Here is a 12724-nt window from a genome sequence, read left to right on the forward strand (position 1 = left end):
TGCATTTCACAGTTCTTTCTCAACACTCTAAAATCTTGATTCTCTGTACCTGTATGCAAGCAGAGTTATGCAACTCTGTATTGGCTGGATGAAATCTATACATTTCTTTTGATGTTTGTGGCTGCAGTGCATGAAGCACAATGGATACATGCCTTGTAGTTATAACTAGTTGAAAGAAAAACTGTTCAAAGCATGATGCAAATTCAGTCTGAAGAAACCGTGAGTGTCCTAGTTTGCCTCAAACTTATTTTCTGCATTTGAATGTTTTTAAAAACAGCCTGTGCTTTCTGTCCTCTATATTCACACTTTCTCTTTGTGTCTCTGTCTCTCACATCGGTAAGGGGTGTAAATGAAGAGAACAGCAGGTAAAATGACGTGAACTGAGACTCATTACACAGTTCAGTGATAATTATCATGTCGGGAGTGTTTACAGGCCTTCACAGAGCTGCTGTTTTACAGGTTTTAAATTTGCAGATGTATCTTTACATATATCCTACTTTGGTGGTTTGTGAAATTCAGACTTTTTCATGCAATACTCTGCTATTACTCTGCTAGGACTGTCTATCTTTGTGATGAAACAACTTTTTTTTAGTACACAACTTCCCAGAATTCTCTGTTCTCTGACTAGCAGGTAATTAGGGACCCAGCACGGAAGGTCTTCTTTTTCCGCTATTGAGACCATGGTAGCCCATAGAACCGCTTGAGAGTAAATTATGAAATCTGGCAAACAGATAGAGGACAGTCTGAACATTAACCACAGCAATTTTAGAGTCTCTAACTCAATCCCTCTAGCGCCACCAACTGTCCAAATTTGCACTTACATTTATGCTAATAACTTTTGAACTTCAAGGACTAGAAACAAAATCCTTTTTTCCTCTGATTCGAGTGCATTTTTTTTCATCAAAACTGGCTCAGATCATCTTCAGACCATGCTAGCAAAAAGCTTTTTGATAACCCCAACCATTCTCGAATAACACGTAAACAAATTTGAGCATGCCAAATTGGATCCGAGGCTATATCTTCCCAATGCTTTAGCGTATTGAGACAAATCTTGGTACATGTCATCATAAGCATGATCTGAGGCTACATGCAGCATTTTGTCACAGCACCACCTACTGGTCAGGAGATATGGAAAACGGTGGTTTGAACGGTTTGCAATAAAATTATAAAACTGGTCTCTTTAAGTTCAGTGCAGCATATGAGTAAAACAAAACCAAATTTTCCCATATTGGCCATTTTGGGTATTGACCATTTTGAACTTTGTTGTAAAATACTGTATTTTATGAACGCATTAGCGTATCGTTACGAAACTTGGTATGTGTCATTAGGACCATGCCCTGAACGTATTTTAAAGTTTTGGAACATTTATAAATGAAAATTTATTTGAAAATTTATAATAACATTTCAAAAAATGCTAATAGCATCTAATTACTTTTGCCTATTTTAATTAAACTTGTCTTGAATAGATTTCTTGAGTCATACCAAGAACAATTGATTACAATTATGCCATATACGATCAAACTTGTCCACCATTTTGAATTTCTTTGAAATCCTACTTTTTCAAAATCCTCCTAGACCGCTGGTCCAATTTTCACCAAAATTGGTTCAGATCATCTTCAGACCATGCCGGCAAAAATTCGTTAAAAGCTTTTTGATTGACCAAACCATTCTCGAATGACACATCAACAAACCTGAAAGCTGATTCTTTGGCATATTGACACCAAACTTTGCATGTGTCATTGTCTCCTCACACTGACCACACAACACCAATTTGGCAACAGCGCCACCTATTGGTCAAAAGTGATAAGCAATTCAATCATATTACAAGTGGTTGTATTTGTGATTTTTCAGCCATTTTGCCTCAAAATAATCTAAAATGTCTTGGATTACTCATTGTTGCAGTTGCTCTGACGCTCCCAGCCATGCTTGCAGAACTCATCAAGCTTTTTTTGTGCTTGGCCCCTTAATTGCTGCTTGCAGCTGTAATTTGTTATTGAAACTAGTGGTCGACTGACATTTGTTTCTTGCTGATACCAGTATCGCAAGAGCAGGGTGCTGATTTAAACATAATACAGTTTAAAGTAAAGATGAATTGAATGAATGAAGCACGTGACATTTCTTCATAATTCACAATAAGTGTGCTTGATGCATTGTGTGCTTGCATTGTAGTTCATACAGTTGTTAGCTCCAGATAAACACAATCACACTCTTGTCAGTGATAATGACAGCATTACTGTGGCTCTGGCATCATTTCAAGCAGTTGAAAAAAACTTCTCTTAAGAATAATAATGAAGACATGCAACAGAATGTAAATGTGTCTGTAAGGACAGATGGTGGAGAAACATTGGCCTAGTGTTTTCATGATCATAGTGCTCATGTGAAAAGCACAAGTTTGGCTTGTTTCATTTCCTTATCCTGTTTGGCCCTCTTCACCTCCTCCTCCCTAACTTCCTGTCGTCTCACTGCGGACACTGTTGATGAAAGAGACACAAAAACCACTGAAGCTGTTCATTCTTCTCTCATTACTCAGACTTCAATTTTAACCCACAACAGTGGATTTGGCTCAGACACTCATTTCAGTCCTACAGAAACACACAAAACAACACTTTATAACAAGGTTCCATTAGTGAACTACATAGTTAATATGAACTGACATTGAACAACACTTCAACAGCATTTATTTATCTAAGTTAATGTTAATTTCAACATTTACTAATACGTGATTAACAGTTTTTTTTTAAACTAATGTTAACAAAGATTAATAAATACTGTAACAAATGTAATTGCTCATTGTTAGTTAATGCATTAACCAATGTTAACTAATGGAACCTTATTGGTAAAGTGTTACCATTTTTTTTTTAAAATGTACTTATTCACCCTAAATACATAAAAAAAAGTGATACAGTATTTGGTAACACTTTAGTATGGGGAACAATTCTCACTTTTAACTAGTTGCTTATTACCTTGTATGAATATTGGTTGTTTATTAGCACATGTTAATGCTTTATTCTGCATGAACTTATTCTACATCCTTTAATCCTGCCCCATACCTAAACTTAAATGCTACAACAACTACCTTACTAACTATTAATAAGCAGCAAATTAGGAGTTTATTTAGGCAAAAGTCTTAGTTAATAGTGAATATGTGTTCCCCATACTAAAGTGTTACCCAGTTTTTTAGCAAGCAAACCTGGACTAACTTAGAAAAGCAGTAAGTTTCAGAATTTCACATTTAGTGCCCATTTTCTGCATGAAATACTTCACAACATCATTAATGTACAGTTTATCTGTGCATCACTCCTTCATTTACCATTTGATTTCTATCCAAGATCCTCACTAGACAGCATAACCATAATGGATGTTTTGTGGATTAGCAAATGTATATGTTTAAGAATAAAGATATACATGACCAGATTACACATCATTTAATGAATATTAGAATGATTTCTGAAGGATCATGTGACACTGAAGACTGGAGTAATGATGCTGAAAATTCAGCTTTGATCACAGGAATAAATTACACATTACTATATATTCACATAGAAAACAGCTATTATAAATTGTAATAATATTTCACATTTTTACTGTATTTTTGATCAAATAGATGCAGCCCTGGTGAGCAGAAGAGACTTCTTTCAAACACATTAAAAAATGTAAATGATTCCAAACACTTGACTTGTAGTGTACATTAGAAACCTGTGTGTGTGTGTGTGTGTGTGTGTGTGTGTGTGTGTGTGTGTGTTTAAGGTGGATAGATTGTTTATGAGCAAAGGTTTAGTTTGTTTAGTCTGAACCTCTGAATGACTTACCCAAACCATAATGAACATAAACATTTTAACCATGTTAGGTTTATAATAACTGTACCTGCAGGATTTCAAAATAAACCATGAGATGAGCTTCCCACTCACTACTGCTACATTCGAGCTCTTTGTAAAGTTTTGTGTGAAAACTTTACACAAAAACTTCTGTGTAAAAATCTGCAGTTACTGCGTCTAGTCAGTGGATTGTACACGCATTCATTCACATGTTCTGAGCGGTGCTTGTTTATCTGAATCACGGCGTCATTCCTCAATGATGATCTGTCTGTGTGGATGTGCAGATTGAGCCGCTGACAGGGCCGCTGATGGGCGGGACGCTGCTCACGGTGCAGGGCAGGAATCTGGGACACAGTGCTGATCTCGTCAACGTCTCCATTGGGGATGTGCCCTGTACCCTACTGCCACAGTACTACACTGTTTCAGTCAAGTAAGTACACACACGATGCAAACCGAAATTCAAATCCTTTATCAGCATGACATGGTTTTTAAAATGTTTTAAAACGGTTTTTTCTTGGTTATGCAAACATTAAGGGAACATTCCATTTGATCATTCTTCAAACATTTTGGGAACATTACTTTTGATTGTTCTCTGAACGTTCTGAAACAAGTAGTAACATTCGAAAATGTTAGACGAATGTCCAAAAATGTTTATACATTGGGCCGTTGGGCTGTGTTTTGGGTCATGACCTGCCGGTTGATGTCAGGTGTGTTTGTGTGCTCCTACAGGTTGGTTTGCGAGACTGGTGCATCGCGGGAAAAGAAGAGTGATCATGTTACAGTGAGCGTGGCCGGTAACGCAGTGGGTGTTTCAAAGGACACGTTCTCCTTTGTGGTACGTTCAAGCCTTTTGTTCTCTGTTTGTGTTTTAGTTTTTGTTTTTTTTCACACCCTCAGATTGATGATCTTCTCTTGCATTCACCCTTTTGTCTTCATCCTGATTTATTTTCCCATCACACCCTTTGCTGTGCTTTAGACCACCCTACAGAATACAGATACAGAACATTTTCACCCGACGTTTGCATGATATGATGGCGTGTTTGAATGCATGAGCTGAGAGCAAAGACAATACGCTCTCTAGATCAGCTTGATTCACTTATAATGGCCATTGTGAACTTCAGGTTCCTTTGTTTTGTCTGAGAGAGTTTCTGGGCTGATGTCATTTTCACATGGCACTGAGAGATACTGTGGTTTGTTTTAAAATGAATGTGAAAGAACAGAATGTGATTTGGTGCTACTCAGCAGATCAGATGGGTTTGCTTTTCCTGCACTAATTTCAGGGGAAATTCTGTGGAAAATTGGTCGAATGTATTAAACAGAGCTGAGAGCAGCCTACTGGATAACTGAGCTTAAACTGGAACATGGTTTGTTACTGGTCCAACATTGACTGTCACCCAGCTAACAGGGAACGTTCTCAGAAAGTCTGACAAAGGTTCTCTCAAAGTTCTTCCAGTAACGTTTATAGAACGTTCGCCCAGAGTTATCTGATCTTTAATAATGTTCTCAAAACGTTAGCACAAAAACATTGACATGGGATATCATGGGACATTTCAGACGGTCGTCTAACGTTTTTTAAATGTTACTACTTGTTTCAGAGAACATTCAAAAGTAACATTCTCATAATGTTTGCAAAATGGAATGTTCCCTTAACTTTCATATAACCAAGAAACTGGACATTTTGAACCATCAGAGAATAATAATGTTTTCATAACTTAATGGGAACATTACCAAAACGTACTAAGAATTCACTGCAGAAGATGCTTTTCTACTCGGACGGTAATTGTTTCTCATGTGGACGTCTGTAAAAAATAAATTTGCAAAAAACCTTGCGTCCCCCTGACGAACAGTTACCGTCTGAATAGGGCTTTACTTAGTATTTTTGTCTTGTTTCCAGTCCAAATATCTAAAAATTCTTAAATCAAAATGCATTTACTAGACAAGTAAAATGACATAAGATGTGATGTCTTGTTTTCTGGAAAAAATAAATAAATAAATTTTGCTTAAAACAAGCAAAATTATCTGCCAATGGGGTAAGAAAAATAATCTTGTTTCCATTTGAATTAAGATTATTTTTTTTACCACATTGGCAGATAGTTTTGCTTATTTTAAGCAAAAACTCACTTCATTTTGATAATATCTTATGCCATTATATCTTGCCATATAATGCCATTTCACTTATCTAGTAAATACATCTTGAATTAAGAATTTTTATATATTTGGACTGGAAACAAGACAAAAGTACTAAGTAAGAAAAGCATTTTGTGTAGTGAACATATTTTTGTTAGCTTGGCAGCTTGGACCAGTTTATTACCAACTGGAAACCATCCACCATGTTCCAAACGTATCTTGCAGAGTCGAGTATCATAATGGGTCAAACATAAAGTTATAAACCAAAAGACTACTTGGGACTGGTTTAGGTGAGAAATGGAGGTGGAGCAGAACTAGAAAACATGGATGTGAAGTTATAAAAGAGGAAAGTTCAGACAATTCCCCAAGGAATCATTCCTCCTCCAAAGCTCCTTCCTCAAAACTTTAGCCCACTCGCCGGGCTTAGGAAACATCTGTCTGAGCGACACACACACTTACACTTTAATATCCTCCCCTCGACCCTTCACCTCCACAGGATGTGATGTCATGGTTTGAGTGGAGTGTTGCAGACGTGTGTGTGCGTTGTGTGTTCACATGTGTAGTGCTGACGTTCACTCTACATGCCACATTACTTCTGAATGACATGCTAGTTTAAACTAACCTTCCAGAACTGTTTATGTGATCAAAGCTGCTGCACGCTGAATTTATCAACACAGCTTTAGATGTTTAACAGTCTGGAACCTGAATATTTAAATGTGCTACCTCTAATTTACTATTATGACACTTTCCTGATGGAAAACACAGCCTGTTTAAAGTGGTCTTTGGAATTTTAGTTGCTGGGATGGTTGCCTCTCACATTTTGCTGTATTTTGGAAAATAGTAGCTGATTTGTTGCTGGTCCAAGAAGGTCTACCAGCTCTTACCAGATCAGTCAGCCGGATCTTGCACTAGATAGAACCATAGTTTGTTTTTTACACACAAGTTTTTTCTCTGTCCTTTGTGGCACAGGAGCCCAAACTACTGGAGTTCATGCCACGGCAGGGTCCTCTCGCCGGAGGAACCAGACTCACCATCCATGGACAGTTCCTGGATGCTGGATCCACTGTTAACGTCAAGATCAACAGGACTCAAAACTGCAGCATCTTCATGTGAGTGTGTGTTAGCAGCGTTTCATATTTTATTGATATATAATTAGGGATCTAACGATGCGCTCATGTCATGATTCATTTCGATTCACAATATTCATCTCACGTTAAAATACAGATAAAATCATATGTTTTTTTTTTTTCAAATCATTACTTCTAACACCATATCCTAATCAGAAGTGAAGCAATAAGATTCCAGCAAGCAGTTTGTCTGTCCACACCAGACGTAACACGACTATGAGACGCCACAAATCAATCAAAAATCACAGCCAATCAGAAGAGAGTGTGGGCGGAGTCTCTCTGCAATTGCACTGCACCAAATCAATCAAAAATCACAGCCAATCCGAAGAGCATGTGGGCAGAGTCTCTCTGCAAGAGTACCGCACTCGCAACCAAATCAATCAAAAACCACAGCCAATCAGAAGAGTGTGTGGGCGGAGTCTCTCTGCAAGAGCACTGTACTCACAACCAAATCAATCCAAAACCACAGCCAATCAGAAGAGAGTGTAAGCGGAGTCTCTCTGCAATTGCACTGCACTCACAACCAAATCAATCAAAAATCACAGCCAATCCGAAGAGCATGTGGGCGGAGTCTCTCTGCAATTGCACTGCACTCGCAACCAAATCAATCAAAAACCACAGCCAATCAGAAGAGTGTGTGGGCGGAGTCTCTCTGCAATCGCACTGCACTCGCAACCAAATCAATCAAAAATCACAGCCAATCAGAAGAGTGTGTGGGCGGAGTCTCTCTGCAAGAGCACTGTACTCACAACCAAATCAATCCAAAACCACAGCCAATCAGAAGAGAGTGTGGGCAGAATCTCTCTGCAATTGCACAACCAAATAAATCAAAAACCACAGCCAATCAGAAGAGAGTGTGGGCGGACTGTCTATACAAGCGCACTGCACTCACAACCAAATAATCAATTCATAAATATGTCACCATTTTAACATTATTAAAAGTTCATAGTGAGTGACTGAGACCAGTGGGTCTCCAGGAGCAGGATTGAACACCTCTGTCATAGAATGCACTTGTTTGTTTACAGTTTGAATGTTCTTGTTTCCTTTCATTCACTTTCAAGATCTGAGGTGAATTGTACATTGTCGCTTTCAGTACGGCTATAAATGATATTCAAACTCCTTAACACTTCTTTTAACATTAAATAAAACACAAAATCAGTACCTGAGATTATCATTGTCACTCTTGTGTATGTTGTTGTTCCAGCCATGATCGACTTTTATATGTGAATCAGAACCTAAATTAAATCTGTCTAAACTTTCATTTTGGGTGTACTACACACAATACCATATTGTCAGATTATTGTGTTGTGATATTTTGTGGCTAGATACATTGTTACACCCCTATATGTCACATATCTCCCGTAATCTGCTGTGTGTTTGTGCAGGCAGTCCAATGAAGTCATCCAGTGTGTGATGCCTCCTGTTGCGCTCGCAGAGGACGTGTCCGTATGTGTGGTGTATGACGGCCGGCCGTGTCTCAGCACTTCACCCAACTTCACATTCACCTATGAGAAAAACCCCACTATCAGTCAAATCAAACCCAACAAAAGCTACCTCAGGTACAGAACTGACAAACTACAGCAGTATTTAAGTGTTGCTCTAGACTATATGACCGCTATTTTTACATATTTTTGTGTATATTTGTCTATTCAAGATGTGGAAGAGAACTATTCAGTATGAGAGGTGGCTTTTTTGCACTTGAATGGTTTAAAATCACATTAAAATCACGCCTTTTCTGTGCTGTGCACACATCCAAAACGTGTGCACAGAAAGCCGCCTCTCATGCTGAATAGTGCACGATACTGAACTGAGTTCTCATATTAAAATGCACACAAAGGAATCGATAAGAGGAGTTGAAATTTTAATTTTACAACAAGTATCCGATTCCTGACCTTAAGTATCCGATTCCAGTATTGGAATTGATTTTTGATTCCCAACCCTATTTGCTACACTGAAAATGAAAGGCTGGCAAATGTAGTCCCAGCTAACAGGGAACATAATCAGATTGTTCTGGCAAGGTTCTCTCAAAGTTATGGACAAACATTCTTACCTAGTTCTGGCATGAAACTCTAGATGGCACAGGCTGATACTGTAAGTCTTTAACTCATTTGGTAGCGGTCACATCATTTATTTATACATCGTTCATGGGAATGTTACCAAAATGTTCTTAGAACACATTTTTGTTAGCTGGGGTAGCATTGATATTGCATACTGTGCACAATACAGGCTACGTACAGTAGAATTAGCATGAGTAGTATGTTAGTATGCCATTCCACACAGACCTTTCCTTTGGCTTGATCTTTTCTTCCTCTGTTTTCATATGTATTTCTCATGGGACGGTGTTAGTGGTGGTCGCAATATCTCCATCACTGGATATGGCTTCAATCTGGTGCAGTCGGCTATGATGGAGGTGAAGGGAATCGGACTGACGGTGAGAAATAATGGCTCTTCATTGATTAGAGATCAAAGTTTGTGCACTCATTCATGTCAAGTCAAGTCCGGTGCTTTATACAATACAGATTGTTTCGAAGCATCTTCACAGTGCACAACAGAATCAATGATATAAACATCATCAAATATGAGACACGTTCAAATTCTGCTGTAAAGCCGCTCTACAGAAGACAATAGTGTTATTCAGATCAATTCAGTTCAGGTTTTGTTCTCATCTGATTGTGTCAGTGCAGTCAAATCAGTAATATTACTGAATATGAATGTCTTTCATGTGGTCGTCATTTCTCCAGAACTGCTCGCGCGTGTCGTCCACTCTGATGGTCTGTCAGTCTCCTGCGGCGAGTCAATCCCAGCCTACCACGGCTCACTTCTACCTCAATGATGTGCTGTACAGAGGAGAGGACGCATCTCCATCAGACCAAGGGCTGGATGAAGACGAGGAGCCTCACGCTGATTCCTTTCACTTTGACTATGTGGAGGATCCACAGTTCTATACGGCCAGCAAAGAGAAACTCATCAAACATCACCCTGGAGAGCCTCTCATCCTCGTCATCAATGTAAGTGTGCGTGTGGATGATCTGCTCAAAAACACAGAGCGCATGTTAAGGCACCATAGATGCCTAGTGAACTAGTAAACTAAATGGACTAACAAAACATTTTTAGTTTTATCTTGAGTGAAATTCTACTTTCATATTATAGGTAATTTATCTTTTGTTTATGGCGAAATTAAGTTGTAAGCAGCCAAAAGAATATTATAACAACCAGTGTTGGGAAAAGTTACTTTTAAAAGTAATGCATTACGATATTGCGTTACTCCCTAAGAAGGTAACTAATTGTGCTACTAAATTACTTTTTATGAAAAGTAATGCATTACGTTACTTTTGCATTACTTTTACTCACTTGGGCTCGGCTTGCTTGTTTGTTTTATAATAACAAAAAAACAAAAGTTCTATTTTTGGCAAATGTAAAGGCCCTTTTACACCAAAAGTGAAATGATGAAGCCTCAGGCTGAAGGAAATGCAAATTCACGCCTGTACTAGGGCTGGGAAATATAATAACAGTCCACAAATACACTATGGTCTGCCATGACAAAAGTAGTTACGCATTTCTCACACACTCACACACACACACACACAGGTGTGTTTTTGTGAATTGTGGGGACATTCCATAGGCGTAATAGTTTTTTTATACTGTACAAACCATATTTTCTATCGTCCTACACTACCCCTACCCCTAAACCTACCCATCACAGGAAACTGTGCACATTTTTACTTCCTCAAAAAAACTCATTCTGTATGATTTATAAGCCTTTTGAAAATGGGGACATGGAGTAATGTCCTCATAAGTCACCCTCTCCTTGTAATGCCTATGTCATACCCATGTCATTATACAAATTTGTGTCCTGATATGTCACAAAAACACACACACACACACACACACTCTCTTACACACACACACTCTCACACAGTATTGGGAAAGTTCAGATATGTGTGGCGGGATGTTGAGAGTTAAACAGGAAGTAGCTAACAGGCACAGCAGAGCGAGGGAGTTTTATTTTCATTCTCTCCTAAAGAATTAGGGAGGAAGGAAGGAAGGATGAAGAGCTGAAGCCAGTGTCTGTGTGTTTGCCATCAAAGTATGTGGTTAATTATCATAGGATGTTTAGTTGTTCATGTTTTTGTTACACTATTGGTGCTTTTCCACTGCATGGGACGGCTCAGTACGGCTCACTTTTTGGTGCTTTTCCACTGCATGGGACGGCTCAGTACGGAACGGTACGGCTCGCTTAAATAGTACCACCTCGGCTGAGGTTCCAAGCGTGCCGTAAAGATACTAAATGTGACGTGTAAACACTGCAGGTCACTGATTGGTCACTACCAGCGTCATTAGATTTGAAACACAAGACACCAAACCCGCTAGATTTAAATAGTCAGTAACAGCCACTGCAGTATCATTTGTTTGCAAAACAACTTGCTTTAAATGAATATCGCACCCAACTTAGAAAAAAGAAATGGCTGTATCATAGTCAGTAGATGAGGTGCAGACTCATTGGTAGATGAGGAGCGGATCCACAGCAGTAAAGGTGGTGCAACTATAATGATCAGTCTATAATCCCACCCAATTTGAAGCGGTACTAAACTGCAGTGGAAAAGCAAACCAAAAGTAAGCAAGCCAAGCCATACCGAGCCGAGCCAAGTTGTTCCACGCAGTGGAAAAGCACCATATGACATAAACAGCCATGATGAGCAACAGAACATTCTGTCAATCACTTGGTTTCTATTTCCACTGTGAAATACTGGACAAAATCCCCCACATATCTGTATATTTAACATCATACACACATACTCCCACACACACACACAGAGTAACAATCTTTGTGTTTGTGTGTCAGAAAGGGCCGAGCGAGCTGGACCTGACACTGGACGAATACTCAGTGACGATTGGTTCAGACCTCTGTGACATCACCTTCCATAACGAGCAGCTGTTCCACTGCACCATCAACAGATCACTGAGCGCCAGCACTGGAGATCTGCCCGTCACTGTGAGTTCAGCCGCATTCAGCACATGCAGCGCTGCCCTTCACTGCAGCATCAAACTAATGTTCCAGGTTCAGGAAGTTTCAGGTTGCACACATAGCCATGGTTCCCTGAGAGGGGAACGAGACACTGTGCCTGGGAGCAGCTTGCTTCAGCCTATCAGAAGCTGACGTTATTGTGTTGCCGGCTTCCCTTTGTAGCGTCAGCGTTACGCCGTCACACGTCATGAGGTAAGCAGTACCAATCGGGATTGGATTAGTTGCACACGTGCTTCAGACGCAGTCACGCAGAGGCTTTCCCCAAAATGTCGTAATTGGATACAGCGTCTCGTTCCCCTCTCAGGGAACCATGGTTACATGCGTAAACTGAGACGTTTGGGCTGGGTCAGTGTTGTTTTTGTTTCCATACAATGAAAGTCAATGTGCTCCAGTGTTGCTAGCACTCCAACATCCTTCAAAATATCTTCATTTGTGTTCTAGAGTGGTCATTTTTGGGTGAACTGTCCATTTAATACATTCATCTTTTAATATTAAAAATGTACAGTATTTCCATAGTTAATTATAGAACAGAAATGAACATTAACCATGTTTAATAAATGCTATTAAATTATTAAGTGTTAGTTCATGTTGATTATTATGCTATGTTAATGTTTATATTGAACATATTC

At 39.1% G+C, this 12724-nt stretch overlaps 1 protein-coding gene across 1 annotated transcript in view; it reads left to right on the forward strand.

Annotated features, from left to right (window-relative positions):
* The window catches only part of plxnd1 (plexin D1), a 72908-nt gene that overhangs the window by 34632 nt on the left and 25552 nt on the right, over positions 1-12724 (forward strand). Inside the window, exons 13-19 of the mRNA XM_051902382.1 lie at positions 4100-4245; positions 4545-4650; positions 6912-7051; positions 8455-8628; positions 9416-9500; positions 9811-10077; positions 11913-12062. Of these exons, the coding sequence (XP_051758342.1) occupies positions 4100-4245; positions 4545-4650; positions 6912-7051; positions 8455-8628; positions 9416-9500; positions 9811-10077; positions 11913-12062 (1068 nt within the window). The remainder of the gene's footprint in view (positions 1-4099; positions 4246-4544; positions 4651-6911; positions 7052-8454; positions 8629-9415; positions 9501-9810; positions 10078-11912; positions 12063-12724) is intronic.

Source organism: Ctenopharyngodon idella, chromosome 8 (genome assembly GCF_019924925.1).
Source record: "Ctenopharyngodon idella isolate HZGC_01 chromosome 8, HZGC01, whole genome shotgun sequence".
Taxonomy (NCBI): Eukaryota; Metazoa; Chordata; class Actinopteri; order Cypriniformes; family Xenocyprididae; genus Ctenopharyngodon; species Ctenopharyngodon idella.